This window comes from Ambystoma mexicanum, chromosome 8, assembly GCF_040938575.1.
Source record: "Ambystoma mexicanum isolate Mex_15411 chromosome 8, UKY_AmexF1_1, whole genome shotgun sequence".
NCBI lineage: Eukaryota > Metazoa > Chordata > Amphibia > Caudata > Ambystomatidae > Ambystoma > Ambystoma mexicanum.
Genome location: NC_090929.1, coordinates 432,052,463 through 432,075,382, shown reverse-complemented (window position 1 = coordinate 432,075,382; position 22,920 = coordinate 432,052,463). Strand labels below are relative to the sequence as shown.

The window sequence follows — 22,920 nt, the reverse complement described above, 5'->3', positions numbered from 1 at the left end:
AGTCCTTCTTCTTACTCCTTGCAAAGTCTTCAGATGATCTGATCAGTGAGGGGCTCAGCCCTCTTTTAAAGCCAAACGGGGCCCAGGGATTGGTGTAGGCCAAGCCTAATGGAAGTGAGCCAATCCTTGGTCTCCACCAACAATCTTCAGTGATGCTTCAGGTCAGAATCAGAGCATTTGGCAACAGACAGGGGAAGGATGGCAACATATACTTCTAAGTCCCACCCATCTTCCTCTCTGCTGTACATCAAAGGGTCTCCCTAATAAACTGAGTCCTATGCGGCGCTTGATCACAACATCGGCCTCCTTTGAAGTAGGGGGTTGCAGGCAGACTTTCGTCTCCTACAATTCACATACTTCCCTGCTCTGAAAGGAGTGGTTCCAGGTAGGACATTCACCGCCCTTTCATACCAAGGAGGGGGGTTAGTACCAAGTTGACACATGGCATTACAAAGAGGTGGTGGCGCCTGGTCTCTATTGTCACTTGTGCACCCAGGCCTTCCCTGAGGCCTGCTAATCAACATTCTTCAGTGTTCGCCACCACCAGCAAGGTTTGACGATGGAGATGCAAATCCATGGGGCCTTGAAATTCTAATCAGGCTGCCCACGGCCAAAGGCTTTTGATGTACTGACGACTGTCAGGTTTTAGCTACACATGACAGGGGAGGGCGGCGCTTGTAAGCGGTGTCCTCCCAGAGTACATGACTATTTTTCTGCTGAGCAGTGAGCGTGGAAAAAATTTGCGGTAAGGGCCCCACATATTTTCGGAGGTTGATCTCCCATCATTCATTCTTTTAAACAAATAGAAAAAGCCCAGGCGAGTACACTCTTCCCATGCGGATGGTCGAATACCTCACAGCCAGGGACTCTGCAGGTGGGTTTTTTGCTCTCCCTCATCTGTTCTTAGAGGTGTAACATCATGTCGGTGGTTTTCAGTGGCCCCTGTTGGCGATGGAAAATGCAGTTGGGGGACAGGGCATTCCCAAAAGGTGAGATAGAAGTGCACTCAACCACTGACAAATACAATATGAGTGTACACAAGCTCTAAATGCACATCATTCCCTAACTGCACACCATCGCCTAGCCCCCCCCGCAATGGCGTTCCTTTGGACTCACTGAAGTTGTCATGTTCTGTCACCACAAACATTCACATCACACCCAAATAGTCGAGTTTCTCCTCTAACAGGCTTGGACTGGCCTACACGGCAACAGTGCAATGTTCGAACGCCATTCAGAACCAATATGTTAGTGTGGGCCCTTTTTTGAGAGGTAAAAGTGGGCTGGTTTTTTGGCCAGAGTGGGACAGTCTATCAAGTTACTTCACTGTGCAGCGAGTTGATTAAGACATATTCTTTAAAATGCACAATGTGCAACACATTCTACCACACAACTCCTGCTAGAGAACTACACAAATAATAAGTCCCAAAGGGAATAATACATTGCCATTTGCAACTGTCGGCCCCTTCTTATTGAGGCCCGAGACAATGTTATGCCCCAGTCTGACCCTGCATCTGGTCTTATGCTCCACCATTCCTACCATTACAGGGTTATGATGTTGAAACCATTTCTGACTGATATGCTCAAATAAATGAAAGCGTATGACTAACATATGAGCTGCGAGGGAGCCTAGTCTTCTGAAGACAACATGCCAGGCTTCTTGGATGGATAGAAATGCTTGAGCCAACACTCATTAACCACTGGTAATGCCTTCTGGCCACTGCATTCTACTGCATTGTTCTTAAATTGTGGATTATTTTGGAGCAAAAACTATTGCTCTGGATGTCGGTAGGTGGCAAATGTGCACATATGTGCATCTTCTTCAGCAATGCATGGCTATTCCCGCCTTGCCAAGGTTTCTGGCACTGTGATTTGCTGAAAGGGGAACATCATGTGTGTGCTTAATGGAAAGAGTCCCAGATGCCCCAGGCTTGACAGAACTGTGCCTGTTTTTAACTACTTTTTGTTTTAATTGTGTGCTTGTTTGGTGTTAAGTGATTTAATGATTGCCATCACTTGTAAAGGAGCAAGCTGTATTTCTGTCCTTTAGTCATGACATGAAGTTTAAGGCTCCACGAGACATATGACAGCAAAAGCCTATTGAGTTTGCCAATACCTGTTCAGTTTGTCTGCACCATTACAGAAGGCGCTTTGAAACACCGTTTAGTTGTATAAGCGCCCAACAAATGTCCAATAAAATAAATAAATAAGGGGACCAATTAAAGGAAAACCAGCCTGAAACAGTACAGTGTAAAGTGCTAGGAAGCCTCTCCTCTGTACAGGAAAGAAGCAACCTCAGGAACGTTTTGGCCTTGTGTTCCCTTGCCGGGAGGGTGGGGCCAGAGGGGTGTTTGGTCACTCCCTTTTTTCTTCTTTTGTCAGTGAGGCAGTGTAAAAGGGAGGGGTATTTGTCCAGATGTGAATCTCAGACGTGGTGCGTCCAGGGAATGTAGCTCATACCGTATTGCTTCCAGTCCTGGGAAGAGGACATTTCATGGCTTCCTTAAGTCATGAAAAGATCCCAAGAAGTTACTTTGCACCGGAAATATCGGTTAGGAAAAGTGACCTTCTAACCAATGGGAAATATCGTAAATATCAACTACTCCCCCCAAACCACCGCCTGGGCTGTTTCATGACTGCTGGCATCTTTGCTCCCCTTGGATGGTGGCCTCTGAAACCCTGGCTGACTGAAGTCCGAGGCCACCAACTGGGATGGGCAGGGGCCTCCATGGCACTGACTCATTCTAGCTCTTAACTGCTCACTAACTGACTGCCATCCAAGGGCACTTTTGCCCCGCTCTGGCACAACCTTACTGCCTCTGCCGCCTGTCTCAGGGAGTGACATACTTTGACTATGTCTCACCCCAACATCCCCAGTCATTCTGTGATTGCTGGACATCTCCATCGGCCCCCTCCCAGGGTCCCGTGTGACTGTTGCCCAGCCACGAGCTGTAACTACAGTACCAGAGTGATGCCTCAGGGGACAAGAAACAAAAAGCCCGCCCCCTGACCCAACCAACCCCCCACACTAATGATATTGCGGGTTGAAACCAACGAGTAGGCCCCACGCTCAGTAGAGAGACTGGCTCATGCATTAATATGCACGCTCTGCAAGAAATCAATAGTCGCGCTGTTGCTGCTGCCAAAAGAGCAAGGTTCCCTGAGGTTTTGTGAATGAAAGAAGCCAACACGTGCCACAAGTCACTCGATGATGCCCGCTACTGAAGAACACCAAATGGGATGTTGGTCAGGCAGTGTTTCGTGCCACCGGAGGAGGATGGAGGACTGTAGTCCATCCTTGGGAAGAAGATACTTTGAAGAATTAGGCGGCCATCTTGAACTTGCCATCTTTTTTTTTATTTTTGACTATTAGCTAAGAGCTGCCTATGAGATGAAAGAAACTATTGGCATGGGAAGTGAAGATGATGGAGAGAGATGGGACTCGCGGAGGTACACACAGCCTCTGGCTGTTTGGTTTTTAGCCTCCCATTGAGCACTGATGGACATGGTGGTCCCTATAGCAATTTGCACCCACTAACTGCCCCCCCCCGCCCACTCAAAACACCGATCTCTGCATCTCTTTCAGCTAACTCCCTCCTTTAATGGTGATTCCACTGTTATTTCGTAAACAGTTTTCTGAAAGGTAATGGATTAATCGTAGCTGTAAACCAGCTCCAGGTGTAATAAAAATCCTCTGACCAAATGTGCTTTCGGCCACTTGACTTATAGAAATCTGTGTGTCATTTCACCTGCTCTTTGACCTCAATTCCTTTCCAACAAGTGTTGACAAAATCAACAGTGTGGGCGCTTGTGTGGCATGGCATAGGCATTTCCTGCTATGACATGCCGAGGGACTACCACCACTTTCCAGCTGTTGCCATCTCATGGCCGGGCTGTACCATTATGGCAGTGCTTGGAAAATGCCTATCCTATGAGTACACACATGCCAAACCTGTTGGCCTTGCCAAGCCTTGTTTTGTTGAGGATTGTATGTATGGACTTTTAGGAAGTGTGATTGACTGGGACATTGAGCACCCCTTTCCATAGCCGATGTTCTCTGCAAGCCTTTTCCTTCATTCGGAAGTGTGTGTGGTCAGCCACAGTGAAGTTTGACCAGAGCAAGGTTTGGCAAGGTAGGGAGAGCTTGTAGAACACCCTCAGCATGACAGGCTTTGCTACAGCCTGTGCACTGTGCAGAAGAGCTGGGGTCGCAATCCTTGCATTGTGGGAGCGTACCATAGCCAGGCTGCTGCCAGGGCTCATGTCGAGGGTACACACCGGTGGGTATCATCCCCCCACGTTTTTCAGAAATCCCCCACTTTGTTTGAGAGGGAGCCTTGATATGCTAATTTCTAGTGAAATCACATTCAATTGGTATGTTAATGGGTCCCCTAACTTTTTTTTTTAGAACTTGACCCCTGGCTGCTGCCACACACTCCTGGGTCAAAAATTGTCTACAGTGAGCGGTCTTGACATCAGGTCTCTGCACCTCCCCCTTCCCTGCTATGAGGGGCAGCCATCTAGGCTTGAGGGTTACGCGGAAGCGACAAGCGGGCGGCTTCCTTGTGTGCTCCTCAAAATTTGGCACAATCTGAGCAACTTTTCCCTCCATCAAGATGTGGCCAGGGACCTGCCACATTTTGGGATTAAAGTGGGAAACTGACATGACCACCTATGGAGGGACGGGTGGGGGCTTGAGAAGGACAGTGAAAACAAGATAACCGTGAGCTGCCATGTGAGAAGACCAAAGGCAAGGGGGTGCCATCACTGCATCATGGAAAGACCAGTTGGCACATCTATGTGGCATTTAGTTTTCAACACCTTGCGCGGCATCGCAGTGAGCCAATAGTAGGAAGCTCCTGAGGGGTAGGTTGTGGGAAGCCCCGCACCTTACAAGGATAGAGGCCGTGGAGGGGCTTGGAGGGCTCCTCAGACTGGCAGACTGGTTTGGAGCAATGACATAGGAGCTGGAGCCCAAGGTTCGTCTGGCTCGCACCAATATACACCTGTGCCAGAAGGTTTGCGCATAGGTGGAGCCGCATGCCCCCTTCGCATGAGCATTTTGAAGTAGTGTGGTTTCTTTTATAAGCAACCATCTCCTGAGACTTTGCCCCCATTCCTGAATTCCGGCCCCTTTTTGACTTCCTCGAACCCTTGCAGAATTCCCCTCTCCCCAGGAAATGGCGGCCTTGATTTGCAAATTTTGAGGCAAGCAAATAAAAGATCAAAACTTTTTGTGGCATTAATGCTTAATTAAAATTGCTGCAAGTAGCTACTGGACGTAGAGAATTCCATTTCTAAGGCCCTAATTGAAACTTCCGATTGAAAACAATCTCCCACAAAGGGAGTTCCTTCAAATAAAAGATGTTTGCAGCTTTGGGCCGCTGCTGCTGCAGTGCTGGCCCTGCAAATCAGAAATTGACACGGATTTGTCACAAGACTAATTATAACAAGTGGCAGCTGGGTGAAGCACTATTTTGCGCGCCTTTTTAGCAACATTTCAAACATTTTGAGAGAAATTCAAAATTGACACATTTTGCGCTTTTCTGGATGGTTTGCCTTAGGGTAGAATTGAATTAAAAGTCATAAGTGTTCAAATCATTACAGACTTCTGTGTGGGTTTGGCAGACTGTGAGTGTAAACTGCCCTGAAACCGATTGGAAATTGCACAGCTAGCTACCTGGTTGAGCCACCCTCCACCTGAGTTGGGCTTTGTTTGTGCAGTGTCCCCCGGGGGCATTGACTGAACGCTTAGTAGCTTGGTAGAGGACATGACAGGCTTCTTTGGTCCTAGGTACAACAAAAAAGCGGGAAAAGCCTGGTGCAGAGACGGTATAGGGCAATATGAAGAGCATTGAAGAATGCAGTGTTCATCGAAGAGTATAGGGGCTGGGCACACTTTGCGGCTTTATAAGAGCAGAGGGGAGATGGGGCATTTTAGGGAGACATTGGTGCTTAGGGTGCATAAGGCAGATTAGGGCCATGAGGGATTTTAGAGAGACTGAGAGAGTTTGGGATGCGAAAGAACTAGGGAGCCCATGATTTTGGGGAGGATGTGAGGGTTTGGGGCAATAATGAGCTAGGAAGCCAATAATCTTGGGGAGAATGAGAGAGCTTGAGAAACCAAAGAGCTAGGGAGACAATGATCTTAGGGAGTACAAGTGAGATTGGGGATCGAAAGAGCCAGAGAGACAACGACCTTAGGGAGAATATGTGAGATTGGGAACGAAAGAGCTAGGGAGACAATAATATTAGGGAGAAATAGAGCTTGTAACATGAAAGATCTAGGGAGGTAATGATCCTAGAGAGAATGAGAGAGCTTGCAGCATGATAGAGCTAGGGAGACAGTGATTTTAGGGAGAATGAGAGCTTGAGTTATTGAGGTATGAAAGAGCTAGATAGACAGTGATCCTGTAGGGAGAAATTGAGCTTGAGATATGAAAGAGCTAGGGAGACAGTGATTTTAGGGAGAATGAGAGCTTGAGGTATGAAAGAGCTAGGGAGATGGTGATCCTAGGGACAATGAGAGCTTGAGGTATGCAAGAGCTAGGGAGACAATGATGTTGGAAGAAAGAGCTTGGTTTGCATGAGCGAGCTCAATGGTCAAGCAAAAGCTTAGTGGCCATTTCACAGTTTAGGGAGCATACAAGGGAATATGGGAGCCTATGGCGCATGAAACAATGTAGGTGCCATGTGACCACTTAGGGTCCTTCAGAGAGCCTATGGGACACAGGATAAGTTTATTGACCATGGGGAGGCTTAGATTGTATGCGTTAAGTTTCTGTTGTAGGTCAGTTTATGGCTATGGAAGACGCTAAGAGCATTGGAGATCTGAGGTGCCCTGTAATCTCTTAAGGGAATGGGATAATTTGGGATAGAGTAAAACCTTTATGCATAGCAAGGGAAAAGATGTGGTGTATCACTGGCACCACTCACTGAAGCACACGGTGCATTCTTGACAACCGAAAGTCCACCCTATGTCTGGCACCCTTAGCATCCACCCTGAAGAAAGCCTTTGCATATCCCCAGCCACCAACTTGAGGAGGTTTTTATGGACCACCAACCTCTGACTGCAGGAGGCCTTGCTGTGCCCTCAGCCTCTGTATCACCAGAGTTACCCGAAAAGGGGCTTGGCGAGTCCTTGGCTACTATTATCCTGAGTAGGGCCATTGTTCGTCTTCAGCCTACCTGCTATGAACAAGTGCTAAGTACGTCTCTTGCCTCCACCTTGTGAAGGAGGCTGTGGTGTGCCCCAAACTTCTGCCCCATGAGAAAGACCTTGCTGCATCTAAGCCTCCACTCCCTGACGAAGGCCTTGATGTGCCCTTGGCCTCTGCTTCCTGCAGAAAGTTATGGGGTCGCTCCTATGGTTGTACAGGGCCCAGATTTAGATTTGCTTGGAATCTGTATTCGGTAGTGATGACCAAGGCCCAGAGACCAGATGCTTTCAGAGGACCTCACAAAGAACTCCACTGTGATTGGATCCCTACAAGGAGTAGCAAATTGGAAAGCGAGATTCCAAATCTTCAGGATACAATATTTAGACAATCACCTTGCCATCTCAGTTGCGACAGGTAAGAATATCTAGTAAAAAAGTGAAATATTTCTTGCACTTCAAATCATATCATCTTAGCTCCCAGTAGTGTTTCCCCTTCACCCCCACCCAGCCACCCCAGCCCCCATTTTTTCTCTCTTACTGTCTTGTCCCTTTCCCTTCTGTTCTAAAGGCATTCACACATCTTATCCCTGCCCCTCCTGGGCTTCTCAATATGTGGCATACAGGGTTATGACAATTTTCACTATTCAGAACACAGGACTTTGCATACACACGGTTATCAATTTGTAGCATAGAGGGTTTTCATTATGCGTCCCATGGCTATCACGATTCAGAGTTCTCAGTAAGTGGAATGTAGGGTTATCAATAATGCATTGTTATCGATAAGTGCGCCTAACGGGGGTGTGTGCACTGGCATGGCTTAAACCTGTATGCATGCAGAGTCTCCTCCAGCCAAACACCTGAGTATGCTAACAGAGGGGAGCCAGCACCCATCCTTTGATAACCAGAGCATAAGACGGTGGTTCTCACTGGCCAGGAAAAGTCATCCTTATGCCTAGGCCCTCAAAGCAGCCGACTGGCCTCTCCTCGTGTAGTGGTGGGCTTCCCTTAGGTCCTACGCAAGTGGCACGCAACACTGGTTGGTGAGACATGTTGTGGGAATATCAGAAGCGGATGATCCTGCACAAACACGTGGGCCCACAGGTTCGCCAGATACGCTGCCCCCCCCCCCGACCGCCCCAGCCCAAAAAGAAACAAGAGAACAGGCATCCTACCTGGCAATATATTTCTGGTAAATGTTAACATCCTCGATGGCAGCGGGTTTGTCTGTGGGCAGTCCGTTCCTAGTGAGAAACACAGGGCAGGGCTGGTTAGAGCACGCCAGGAGCCAGCAACCCCCTAGCGGTCTCCAGGCTGACTGGTAAATCCGCAGAGACCCCACCCAAGTCCTGCGGCCCGCCTGCCCCCACAGACCAGACCATCGGCACCTGGCCCTGACATGTGCAAGACTGACACTTGGCCTAGTCCATGCTAGGGGTTTGTGGTGGTGGTGGTGGTAGTATGTGTTGCGTGGTCCTTCTGGATGTATCAGTGTGCTTTGTGTAAAGGGATCCAGGCTTCCCAAAAAAGCATGGCTACACAATCTAGTTTAAGACACCACAGCATAGACCAACGGAAAAATGAAACATTACCATTGAAGAGATTACAAGAGGACTGGGCAGTCTGTGTGATGGGAGATGCTCAGGAGTGGAAGTGCGAGGCAAAGGGCAAAGACAGTGAGTGGCAAGATGGGCACATATTGTGTGGTGAGATGAAGCTTCCCTCCTTCCACACTCTAACTACATTCTACCTTTCACTGCCTCCGTGGGCAGTCTCACAGTCCCCCACCTCCACAGGGTGCAGTTTCTCTTGCTAGTTTAGGTGGTAGCTACTCTCTCCTTCAACTTTTAAGGCAGTAGTGTATCCCTCTCTCTCAATTCATGAGAACTCTAGTTTCTCTCTCTCACCACTTTGGATGGCACCCGAGGTAGTCTCTCACCTCTTCAATGTGTCGTTTTCACACCGCTTCATGTCTCTTCTACAGAGGGTATGTTTCTTGTCTCTACAGGAGATAGCCCCCCTCTCAGCTCTGTAGGAGACATTCTCTCTTATTTCTCCAGACAGTACATTTCTCACATCTTCTCTTAGGAGCCAACTTCTCTCTCCCACCTCTTCATGAGGTCGTTTTTCTGTACGTCGCCTCTTGATAAGTTTGTTTCTCTATTGCGTTGAGGCAAGAGTGGACCCTTCTAATCTCGTCAGGTAGTACACTCCTCGCCTACCTCTTCATGAGGTATTTCTTCTCTCTGTCGCCTCTTGATAAGTTTGCTTCTCTAATGTGTTCAGGTCGGAGTTGACCCCTCTAACCTCGTCAGGTAGTACATTCCTCTCCTACCTCTTCATGAGGTCGTTTTTCTCTCTTGATAAATTTGTTTCTCTAATGTGTTGAGGTAGGAGTTGACCCCTTTAACCTCGTCAGGTAGTACACTCCTCCCCTACCTCTTCATGAGGTATTTTTTCTCTCGCCGCCTCTTGATGCGTTTCTTTCTCTAATGTGTTCAGGTAGGAGTTGACCCCTCTAACCTAGTCAGGTAGTACATTCCTCTCCTACCTCTTCATGAGGTAGTTTTCCTCTCTGTCGCCCCTTGATAAGTTTGTTTCTTTAATGTGTTCAGGTGGAAGTTGACCCCTCTAACCTCGTCAGGTAGTACATTCCTCCCCTACCTCTTCATGAGGTAGTTTTCCTCTCTGTCGCTTCTTGATGAGTTTGTTTCTCCAGCGTGTTCAGGTAGAAGTTAACCCCTCTAACCTCGTCAGGTAGTACATTCCTCCCCTGTCTCTTCAGGAGGTAGTTCTGCAGACGGTGCCGCATGCAAGAATCTTCCCCACCTCTTCAGGTGGCAGTATTACTCCTTCAGAAGGTACTCGAACTTTCTTGTGTACGCCGAGGCAGTAGATTCCCTAAACTCCTTCGTGGATAGTCTCCCACTGACTCCCCTCTACAGGAGGTGGAATCTGGCTCCTCTCTCTCTCTCTTTTCCACCTCTCCTGGAGGTAGTGTGCCGGTCACCTCTTCAGAAGGTAGTCCGATGTTCTTGTGGGGGGTGTTCTCTTTCCCCCTAACAGACATACTGTATCTCGCCTCCTTAGGATGTAGTTGGTTTTTGTGTCCAACCTTTTGGCCGAAAAGCCACTGACCTCTTTCCAAGGAGCTGCTTCTTCATCTCTTTCTAGTTAGAGTCTGTGTGCGTCTCCACTACATGGCGCCAGTCTCTCCCACCCTACACCTGGCAACGCTCTACTATTAGTATCTGAACTGAGGACACATAGTCAGTATAAGAAGCTGTTTTGCCTTTTTTTCTACATCACATCTGGGAAGTCTGTGCAGGTGGCTTTCAATGAAGGAATGTACACGCTTTATAAAGAGGGGTTTGTGGTATTATTAGGGTGCACTATAGTGGACAAGGTTTTATGGTAGCATCTATCCAAGGGGTAGGGTTTTGTAGTATTTTAGTATCATGGTTAAGTTGTGAATTGTGTGTCTGTGTTCCCTTGTAAACAGGTGTGAATTTGTAGTGTAATTTATTTCTAAGGAACTGGATTTTTGTTGTACTGTTGTGTAATGAGTCGTATCATGTGGCATCATATGAATCCAAATCATTGATGTACTGGGGGCTACATGCCTAAATGGCGAGGAAGCTTGTCTGTTTGTATTAGTTCTTACGGTGTCCAGTTAAAGTTCCGAAAACAAAAGGATCAAATGCAAAAGGTGAGAGTGCTTCGACTGAAAAACAGGGGTTTGGGGGGACCAAAAAAAATCGTTTCGATCCTTTTTTTCGGTCGAATTGACTCGACCCTTTTGTCATTCGATCCTTTTGATTCGGTACTATGACCTATAACCCGTTCTTACTACTTGTGCCAAGGGTCATTTCCTCTAGATTTTGAAAATCGTGAAAGGGATGTGTGCTTTAATCAAAATAACAAACCAGCATGGAAATGTTGGTGTAAATTCATCAAAGGGATCTCATCTGTATCGAGAAAAAAACATCAGCTCACGCTACCAGAAAAAGAATTAAGCGGTTCCCTAATACATGAGACATCTCACAACTGGTGATGGAGCCATGAAGTGGAGAGTGCCAGGAAGCCGGATAGTAAAGTACATAACAGTCCAAACTTATATTTGAGAGTCAGGATATGCAAATGCTTCTCCTGGTGAAGGTCACATACATTTTAAATTGATTGAAACATGTCGACCGTTGGCCATTTTACCACAGATCATTAACACAAGACTGGCCACTATGTGGAAGTTACCCCAAAGCACAGTCACCACTAAATTGTATATCTGCAGAACCTTCGCTTTTATGTGCCCATGTGTTAATTCTGTGTATTATGGAACCCTTTGCTATATTTGGAAAACATATTTTTGTTTTAATGTCGTCCTCATATATTTCACATAAAATTTGAAAGAAAATGAAATTGTACTTTTCATGGCAGCGCAACTCCTGCCAATTGGTGAATGTTCCTTTGAAAGCATGGTACACCCACCTCCAAAAAGAAGAAAAGGGGCTTATCAGGTTTCTATGGAGCCGGCCCTTTCGCGGAAAGCGCTGTATTTGTGCGTTCAGGGGAAGCTTGTGCTGCTGCTGCCATGCTGGATCGCCTCTCTGTGCAAGAGAACCGGGCACTGCCGCTGTCTGTATGGTAAGTGTGTTTGTGTGTGTGGGTGTGTCTGTGTGTGTGGTGTGTGTGTGTAAAGGAGGTAGTGCCTGTTCAGTGGAACTGATGCTTACACATCTTGGGAAAGCTGCACTCCTCCTGCCTGTGCAGGGCCTGCTGTTTGTCGAGAGAAGCTGCATTGCTGCTGCCATGGTGACCCTGAGTTACGTTCAGGAGATGCATGCACTACCAATGCCCGTACACTGCATGCTTTTTTATGAGTGATGGAAGCTTGCATTGATGCCCCTAATGCTGTTTATGGTGCGTGTGTGTCTGTGTGTCTGTGAGTGTGCAAGGAAAGTTTACATTGCCGCTTGTCACGCTGTACCTGTTCTGTGTGAGTGATGCTTGCACTTCTGTGGACGCCTGCACTGTTGCTGCCCGTGCTGTACCTGTAGTGTGTGCGAGGGAAGCTTGAACTGTTGCTGCACGTGCTGTACCTGTTCTGTGAATAAACGGAAGACTTCAGTTTTTCAGTGCAGCCAATACAGCAACTTTCAGTCAAGAATGTTACAAAAAGGAACAAGAGATTTCTCAACAAAATGGATCAAGCTAAACACATTTTAACGCACTTTAAGAAGGGGGGTTATCCAAGGACACCCCCTCAACACCCCCCCCCCCCCCGGTTGAGTGGCTGTGGTCAGAGGACTAACATTAATTAGGATAAAGTCGGACCTAACATCATTCAAAACTGAAAGCATCAGCAAATTGGAGGCCAGGGAAAGCACGCTAATATCAGGGGGGCGAGTAGCACACAGCAACTGTGTAAGCCTGTACAGATAGCAGCGGGTGAGGGTGTGGGGGGAAGTGGCCATACTTGCATAACAGTGTGCATGTATGTAGCACCTACATGGATGGAGCATGCACTGTGGCACATGGCATCACCCGTATAACACGTGTTGGAGCTCTCCATCCTGTGGGATATCTATGCACAGAACACAGGAGGTGGAACTGACCCTTGCCATTTGCTTCTGGATCACTGGATATTTCTTCTGTCACATGCACTCCGGCCCCAAAAGTCTAAAAAGCAGTTAGTGAGTGTAATGATTACGTTTCAGTGAGCCACGGAGTGCACCCCACAACCCTGCTCTCACCTGTGGACTGTGCCTTCTGGTTAGGTCATGCAGTGAATTACTGATGGCTGCAAGATCCTGCATCAACTCACTGGGCTGCCTGGGTGTCTCCTGTGGAGGCATGGCATCAGAGGGCAACCCCTCACGTGCCAGGAACACTTAATAGCTCAGGTCTTTGAGCTCACACCATCTGATGCGTTACTCAGTACAATACTTATTGTTGTAATGAGTGGGGCACACCTATTTTAGGAAGTGTTGTTCACTATTCGAACCTACACATTTCCTTACACCTGTGAGTAATTTAGTAAATCGTGTTGCACAAAGGCTGGCCATTCCTCAATTGAACATAATACAGGTTGGTGTAGACACTGCTTGTCAATCAGCCTGAAAAAACCTGCAAACAGTGTCAACCCCCCCAAACTGTAAGAAAAGAAAACTGTTTACCCACATTCTGATAAGAGGCTTTGGGGACCAAGATAATTGTTTAAGGGAAAACAATATGCACACAGCGACTAAAAATGTACCTTATGAACGTAGCTACATCACATATATCATGAGATGAAGGCTAGTTGGACGGTTACACTGTAACCTGCTATCTAAACCACTGGCATCCATGCTTTCACAGGAAGAATCTCACAACATGTTTCGATCAATTCTTTCTCTTCCATTGATCTGCATCTGGACAAAGGTTTATACATGGCTCTCAAATATAGACCACGTGTAATGCCTTCAGCGATTAAATGAGCAAGTTTGCTGAGCGACCATTTACTGACCACTCAACCAGCTGACTATGGGATTCCTTATACAGGGATCAGAAATATCAGGGTCACCTTGCTCCAAACATGCGGTGGATCTTTTAACAGTCCACTGTCATTTTCTTGCTATCGGTCTCTGGCGGCAATTTGTGTAAAGGTCAGCCCATGGCATACTGTTCACCCAGCCCTTCCTCCATTACAGACCCCTGATGGCCAATGTTGTGCTCCAGACTGGACCTTACCCACTTCTCTTGCTGACGGGGCTTCGCGCCACCATCAGAGTTTACAAAAAGGAGGTGTCCTTCAGCAACAGCTTCCCCAAAGATTCTCCACACAATGCGCAGCTATTATGCTATAACGTGTTCACTGATAAACTCATTCACCCCACAAAGTACAATAATACTCTGATCAAGGATCAGGCGTCCAAGTTTCTGAAACCTCCAGCTTTGGTCACCCAAGTCTTACAGATGACACCTCTTCTCTGGAAGAAAATAGTTTATGTTAACCAGACCCGGCCAATAGATGAAAACAGCAAACAATGGCAGACTTGAGATAAATACAAAGTGCACCAAGTTACAATGTAGAACAACTTGACAAAAATGAGTGCCACCCATATTACACCAACACAATCAATAATATGCTACATGCAGCTGTGGTAATGGTTACATCTGTAGGTACTACTGCAGCGTCAATTAGTCTGCAAGGCTGGGCTGCAAATAGCCTGGAGACAGTATTCTCAAGCAGGGACCCCATTTTCCAGAGCAGCGCTAGGGTTAAGTGCCCACTACCCTGCTTCCCAAGTACATCACAGGAAGCATCCATTGGGGTAACATGCATAGGGAAAGCTTAGCATTGGTGGGTGTATGCAGACAGATTATGATCCGGACCTCCACCCCTGCCCCAGCCCAAGGAAGTGCAGAGGGAGGAGGCGAGGGATGTCTTACTTGACTGTAGAGACGGTTCCGGTGGTGATGGAGTCGGTCTTGGAGAAGGCAGCCTTCATGTACTCCGGGGCGTTGAATGACAGCGAGGCTGTCTGCTCCCCGGTGACCACAGGTGTGCTGGAGCTGCAGACAAGAGGGGCCGGTGTCAGGCTAGGGATGATTGGTGCCGCTTTCACTGGGGTCACTTTTGGGATGCTGCGCACATCATATTTGGAAGGACGGCCGACTTTGCCCGTTTTGAAAGCAATGGCGCCGCCCATGTCCTGTACGCCGTCGCCAGGCTTGAAGAGGTGGAGGTATTTGACGTTCTCCAGGTCGTACTTGGAGGGTTTTTTGTAAGCGTTCCCGTTCTGTGGCCTCAGTGTCTCCCCTGTCTTTAGTTTCTGGATAAAGAAGTCATACTTTGAGGCCCGTGACATCAGGCCTTGCACCTGAGCACTTCCCATGGAAGGCAGGGGAAGGATAGTCGCCTTCGGCTCAATCCCCGGAGTCCTGCCATGCGGATGGAGGTTGCTCTCCCTGGCATGGGCTAGTTTAGAGTTCATCTCATCACACTTGGCCCCCTGAGGGGGCCAGCCCAACTGCTCCCCAGCTTTCAGTTTCCGGATGTACTCCTCGTACTTGGAGAAGCGGGCCCGCTTACTGACCGCGTCTTCTCCGGGCAGGGAGGCCCCGCCGCACTCAGAGGTAGGCGTGTTGAGTTTGTCGAAGCTCACCTTCCTGCAGATCTCCTCCTTGACGCTCTGGTCGCTGTAGCCGAAGATCCCCAGGAACTCGTGCATGGTGGAGGCTGCGTAGTCGCGCAGAGAGGAGGCTGCGGTAAGAGAATGGGCACAGATTTAGAGATAAATCGCATACTCTTTCCTCAGCGTGATCTACGGGCGCCTGGCGCACTTGTTAGGTTTTACGACTCTTAAATTAATTTGTTTGAGAAAAAAAAAGAAGTAATTAATACCGGGCTAAAATAAAAGGAGTTCATCAATGCCAGGAAAATCAATTTCCTAAATGTTCTTGCCGATGGCTTTTCAGTACATTAAACCAAGTTTTCATAACTGTCCCTGCACGCGCAGTCTGCCCTGTGCAGATGAACGCCATTCTACTGGACATAAGGGCAGTCGATCTCAGAGGCCTTAATAGAGGGGTGAGAGCGGGCATCAGAGAGCGTGCACACGAGTATCGGCCTGGATGTGTGCTCAGATCTCAGGCCTACGTGGGGTGGCATGGGGGGGATCAGTAAATGGGAAGATACACAGGTGCTCTTTATGTAGTAGTGTACACATGGACATCATAGATACTAGAGTAGTGCTCATGGGTGGGCATCAGCGATACCAGAGGTCTACATGTAAAGAACGACACATGAGAAGGAATGCCATTTTTTCTGCTTGTAGACATTTGATAGCAAGAAAATGTATGTAGGAATCAAACAGCATGGACCAAGGACACAAGGCGGTGAGGGGACGCTGGAGGGAAAGGAGGACAGCAATGGTCTCTAAGCCTCGCCCCAGTTGAGTACAAACATATACAGGCTTTAGATGAGAATCTCACAAGCTCAAGTGGGACATCAGATACACTATGGGAAGACCTCATGTAAATAAGACTCCACACAATGCCTCATCACGACTTTGGCGGTACCCCTTAAATCCGGCGGTAGCGCTATTACTGCCGGATTTAAGGGTCCGCCGAATCAGGGCTTCAGCGGATTTCGCCCCAGCTCTGAGCTGGGGGGAAATCCGCTGAAAATTCACGCTATTACCGCCGGCGGGAAATCCGCCGGCGGTATTAGCCCGAAGATTCCCCATTGAACCCAATGGGGAATGGGGATTCCTGAATGGGCTCAGTGGGGAATGGGGACTTACATTACCGCCAAACTCGTGATCCGGCGCTATTAGCGCCGGGGAGTTCGGCAGTAGGGCTAATACCGCCTGCGCTAATAGCGTTACCGTTACCGCCCAAGTCGTGATGAGGCCCATGCCTCTAACTACAGGCGATCAAAGCTTTTCGGACACATCATCACACCTCTTCAACATTAATGCTCCTGGGCCCTCAAAACAAATAGCCCAACTGGTTCCCAGGCAGAGAGGTCAGCCAGGGCCTAGCAAGTCTCCCATGTCCTTGTCAGAGGTTGGTGAAGCCACTTACCTGTGCAAGGGGTTCCTTTTCCTTTCTTTCCTACTAGGCAGGATGACACCGGTTATGAAGAAGGAACCAAATCCATTATCTCTCAGACAAAGAATTCCCCAGTAGGCAGAGTTGGCTCAAGATGGCTGCCTGCTGGTGACATCATCTCAATGTCAAGAAAACAAATAGAAGATGCCACCAAGCAAATCTACTCTATACAGGTGAGGGATACTAAGGGATACTGTGATTGCGGTACTGCTCAAACATGGCTGACACTTGCCAAGTGTCCTTTCCAAGAAGAGGAAGAATGGAAAGGAGAGCCCTCTGGGGAAAGAAGACCAGCGTCGGGCCAAAGTAACACACTGACTTCTCCTGAAAAACCTGTGTCACGCACAACACTTAGCATTCTGGCTGCCATTGCCACGCATTTCCAAAGGGGAGTCTCTGGCCTTTTTAGGAGCACTTCTAGGGTCTGGTGTTTATCTTGAACAGGGACTGTACACACTCTCAGTCCTTAGGGCGAGGTGGCCCAGGGTCGACACAAGAAACATGCCCCTATCACATCAGTTCATATGATCCCTAAAATACCCACCCAGCACATCACTCACACTGAGTCTTACAATGCCATTCTGAGCACATCACTCACTGCACACTACAGGCCTCGTAGCACATGGTTCACCTTCAGGACTGTCTATACCCTCATTGATCATAGAACCCAGTCACTCAGAATCCTACAGGCCCGAGCATATCACTCACTCTGATCCTTTCCATACATTGCAGATGCGAAAACAGGTGCAAGGGCACACCTTGCTATTAATCTTGCTGCACTCAGTAGCATGTGCGACTAGTTATTCCTTGCCGCATGCAAAGGTGTAGCTGCAGTCGGCCACATCCACAGATCGAATTTAGCTAAACTCTAATGCCACACCATAACAACTTCACATCCCACTGCATGCAAGGCCCTACAACTGTGAAGCAATACGGGGACGCCCTAGTTAGGCCCTCGCCACTGTGAGCCCGACTCAAGCACAAAACCCAAAACCTAGAGATACCAGCATTGCTGCAAAGCAGAGCTCATCAAAGAACTACACACTCGGACCACAACAGCTCTAAAGGAAACCAGGCCCACATGGAAATATGACTGGAAACCAGGAAACACCCTAACCATGAGATCTCATGCCCCTGGTAAACAATAAACAATATACAACTAACAACAAGCATACACCACAAACAAAAAAGGAAACTGCAAAAGCAAAGGAAATATAACCAGGGAACCCGGAAGGACAATGGCTCTGGAAAACTTACCTCGCAAACTCAACACAAACAAAAACTCACCCCGCCGTGCCTTGTTACAAGAAAGACAGAGAAGCAACAAAAGAAAACAGAACAAGGAGGGAAACCATAACCCTACAAGATGGAATCTACCCCCGAGAACTCACAACTCCTCGGAACCTCATGGTGACACTGGTAAATGGACAAAGAATACAGATCAAGAAACAGCAAACACAGAATACTTCTCACGCTATCTCTTCACCTATGACTTTATCACGATGGATAATAAACAACCGCCAAACAACCCAGCAGCAAGAACCCAAACAAATGTGGATCCCACCAGGGCGACAAACCAAACACACCAAAAAGCAAAACATTGCAACCCATATAACACCTTTGAAAAAAGCCCAACAAGAATCAGGGGCAAACTCAAGTCCATAACCATTAACACACCTACATTACCAAAGACTGGAATAAAGGAACCATGCTCAAATAACCCAACAACCTGCACAATCAAAACTAAGCAACCCACCATCAATATAATTAGACTACTCGACAAAGAGATGGAACAACCAAGAACAATTTCACCTACCAAGCACAACCTGGAGAGAATCCCCAGTAATGAAAAACAGGCAAACACCACACAGAGTGGGACACACGAAATAACAGACAACAACCCACAAGGGAATTACACTGCAGCTTACTGAACGTAAGATCTATGGCTAAACACAAAACAGAAATACATGACCGCCTAAGGGAGGGAGGCACAGATGGGCTTCTCCTCACAGAAACCTGGCTATCAGGCAACTACTAAACTATTGCGCACAAAGCCCTACCGTACAATTTCAAACTAATACACGCTAACAGAGAAAACCGAAAAGGAGGCAGAATCGCAATGGCGCACAAAGAGCAAATCAGCGCCACACCACTCCTCTCAACTGACATAGAAGACTGCAAATCCCTCCTCATCACGATTAAACTCAAATACCAAGGCAACATAGTGTTCCTTCTGATCTACAGACCGCATCCTACAACCCAAACTTTGTGATGAAACTCGCTGACTCCATCGCCAACCTGTCCACCGACCATGACAACATAATCGTCCTGGGGCACTTCAACTTCTGGTTTGAAAGAAAGATCGAAACCACAACAAACTCACTCTGCACCCTCCTGGAAATACACCACTTCAACCAAAGAGTAAAAGGATCTACCCACAATGTCGGACACTCCTTGGATGTAATATTCTGCAGAGAAGGACTCTGCATCTGCCCCACCAATACCAAAGGTATGGAGTGATCACTACCTAATACCATTCCACATCAAACTCAAACCTGCATACCCCCCGGAAACACAATATTACATGCCACTAGGAAAAGAAACTGGAAGAGTCTTGACTTGGAATCCTTAACAGATCTTCTGGAATGGACTCAACCGAACACCGCCAAGCTGAACAGCATGACACCAGACTCAGTGGAACTACTGAACACCTGGATCACCAAGGCTCTAGACCAACTAGCACCAACAAAATCGTTCAAAGCCACAGCAAAAATGTTGGCAGCAAGGTGGTTCACTGAAGAGCTGAGAGAACTCAAAAATACAAACCACAAATTGGGGAAAATATGGAGAAAACATTACAACCAACCGGACAAAATAAAATGCCAAAGACAATTCTGATTATACAAATTGGCAGTCCTCACAGCAGAAAAAAACTTATTACGCTACAAGAATCCATCGGAAACCAACCCATAAAAAGAACTCTTCCGAATCATCAAAGTGACAAAGTGATATTCTTTTTAAACGACATCTTGCTACAAAGGTGCTATCCCAATACAAGCCCTATGTGACATGACCAACTACCTTACAACAAAATTTGAAGCAATCCAACAGACCATCGATACCAACTACACAAATGTAAACACAACTACTGAACTTTAGATTACTGGCGATACACCAACGACAGCAATATTCATCCGCTTTGAACCAATAGACGAAGAAATGTTCTCCACATTAATAAAGGACACTAATCTCACAGAATCTCCAACCCTTGCCCCCCGGACATCTACAGAGAAGTCCTCAATCATAGCACCCAACCCTCACACTTCCGGCATCTAATAAACCTATCCCTAAACACAGGAATAGTACTGAAGCCTTTCAAATCGGCATGCATCAAACCACTGATATAAAACTAAACGGAAATGCAGAAGACCCCAGCAACTACAGACCTGTATCCAACCTGCCCTACCAAGCAAAAATACTGGAGAACCATGTATACAAAATCCTACTTAGCTACTTAGAAATGAATGGAATACTCAATCACATCACAAGTTCGCTTCAGAGCGATGAGAGGAACGGAATCAGCACTCTTATCCATATGGGATGACCTTAAAATAAATGCAGACAACAGCACTCAAACTGCCCTCATACTACTGACATATTAGCGGCATTCGACACAATCAGTCACACAACACAACACTAATAGAAAGACTGGGGGAATGCAGTATAAAAGTCTCCACCTCAAAATGGTTAAAATCCTTCCTCAGAAATCGAATCGAAAGGACTTACCTACCGCCTTTCATCTCAAACACCAAAAATATCTCACATGGCTCCAGCCTCTCCCCCTCATTTACAACGTCTACATGTCCCCCCAATCATTTGAACCCACAGACTGACTGCCTACAACTACACGGGTGACACACAACTCATTGTCAAGATAACCGCGACCCAAGACCCAAACAACACCCTCAACAATTAGCTCATATCCATATACAGCTGGATGACAATGAATAACCTCAAACTGAACCCGGCCAAAACAGAAATAATCATCTCACCCTCAGAGGGTAATGGAACCAACTATTAACTGGACTGGCTGCCATGCATGGGAACGCAGCCGGAAACTTCAAATGTGAAAAAAAATCTAGGAATGTTCATGGATAACAGACTATCTCTGGAACCACAAGTCAATGCTATCACAAAGAAATGCTTCCACTTCCTGAGAGTACGCAGAGGGATGTTCCTCTATGTCTCTTTTCCACATAGAACCCTTGCAATAATTTCCCTGATATTGTCAAGAATTGACCACACAAACAGCCTCTACATCGGAATGCCTGAAAGGCTTACCAAAAAATGCCAACACATCCAGAAGCCTACATTCGCTCACAGTAAAAAAAACACATTACATTCAAAGCCCTCAGCATTGCACACAAATGTCTACATGGACAAGGAGCTATATTTCTCCAGGCCAAGATCAGCCACTACCAACCGGGAAGAAACCTAAGATCAAGCAATGACCTCTAAGTCGAGGCAAAACAATGCAAAAAAAGGAAATTCGGATGAACTGCATTCTTACGCCTAATTGCTAACCCATAGAATACAATGCCAAAGGAAATTAGAACCACAGAAGACCACCTCAAATGCAGGAAATGACTGAAAACATGGCTATTCAACGGCCAATGACTAGCACAAAAGGGACAATACCAGACATACCAATGGGGACCGAAGGAAAGGCACCAACCACAAACCCACCTCCTCCCACTCCTCCTCTCCTAGCCATGCTTCATACTTAGATAGATCTGTGAAGACCAGCCATGCAGCACATTTAGACAGATCCGTGAAGACAGCCATGCATCAAATTTAGATAGGTCCAGGAAGATTTAGCCGTGCCCCACATTAGATAGAATTATGAAGACTAACCATGCGTCACTTTAGACAGATTTCGGTAGAGTAGCCATGCATCACTTCTAGAAGATTTGTGAAGATTAGCCATGCGTCACTTTAGCTGTTAATCCTACGACACCCAGAAGCACAATTGTATCTAATAATTCTTGCTGCGCTGATGGAGACTAATGGGAGTAGCCAATGAGTTGCACTTAGAGGAACTTGTGTGAGTAGCTAGTGCTCTGAGTTTAGAGGGGTGGTGGGGCCGGCCAGTGCACCGCAGCTGGAAGACTTGGAGAGTACCATTGAGTTGCAGCTGGATAAGCTCTGAGGACATACTTGGAAGAATTTTGTGAGTAACCAACCACTCTTCACCCCTCCAACATACCTCAAAAGTAGTATACACACCTATGGGCTAGCCAAACTACACAGACACACACCAAACTTAACTAACATCAGCACACAACAAACAATCCTAGACACTGGACCTTGCCCTTACAGACACAAGCCAGTGCATACAACCATAAACACCAGCCAAACCACACATGAAACACACTAAAACATACACCAACGTAACATTTTCCTGCATATAACAAACAGCCATGACACTGGACCTTGCTTTACAGACACAACAAGCCAGTGCACATGATAAAACTACCAGCCAAACCGCACATGAAACACACAAACAAACACCCAACATAACATTAGTATATAACAAACAACCAAGATATTGAGTCTCACCCATACGGATACAACAGGCCAGTGCACACAGCCAACTCACATGCAAGCCAGCACACACAGACGCCAGTTTCTCCTGCTTCTGAACCTATCCTATCATTCTACCCTTACTAACACACCCCACCCTCTTTCTTGCAGAGTGACGTGAGCGCCTGGACACCGCCCCACTGATAACGGTGCACAGTATAAGACAACATAACATAACACCTACCATTACCGATAACTACATTGGAAAAAAGGACGGCCCAGTCTGTCAAACTACAGAGTACTCGGCAGGATCCACAACCACAGCCTGTCAACTCTCGTCACAACACTGAGCCTGGCCTGGCCTGACCTCACCGTATTGATGTCGGGATGACCTCACAGCTGCAGGGCTAGCCTCACCTTGCAGCCTGTGGCCCGCCTGCCCTCAGCACAGAGGCCGCCCTGCAGTACCCTTACAGACCTCGCTTTGACCCCTCCCCCCGTATTTCCGGCAGTTCCATTATATTCTTGGGTGACTCAGGCAGCCCTGCTTTGTCCCCCTGTGTGGTTAAGGCTGGTGGTCTGGTCGATCC

At 47.3% G+C, this 22,920-nt stretch overlaps 1 protein-coding gene across 8 annotated transcripts in view; it reads right to left on the bottom strand.

Annotated features, from left to right (window-relative positions):
- CASZ1 (castor zinc finger 1) overlaps positions 1 to 22,920 on the bottom strand; it is a 1,374,833-nt gene that overhangs the window by 59,298 nt on the left and 1,292,615 nt on the right. For 5 of the 8 annotated variants that reach the window (XM_069609955.1, XM_069609956.1, XM_069609957.1 and 2 more), the window contains 3 exons: positions 14,582 to 15,395; positions 12,138 to 12,254; positions 8,329 to 8,397 (listed from right to left, as the gene is read on the bottom strand). In XM_069609955.1, the coding sequence (XP_069466056.1) occupies positions 8,329 to 8,397; positions 12,138 to 12,254; positions 14,582 to 15,395 (1,000 nt within the window). The remainder of the gene's footprint in view (positions 1 to 8,328; positions 8,398 to 12,137; positions 12,255 to 14,581; positions 15,396 to 22,920) is intronic. The other 3 variants (XM_069609958.1, XM_069609961.1, XM_069609959.1) reach the window with 2 other exon arrangements.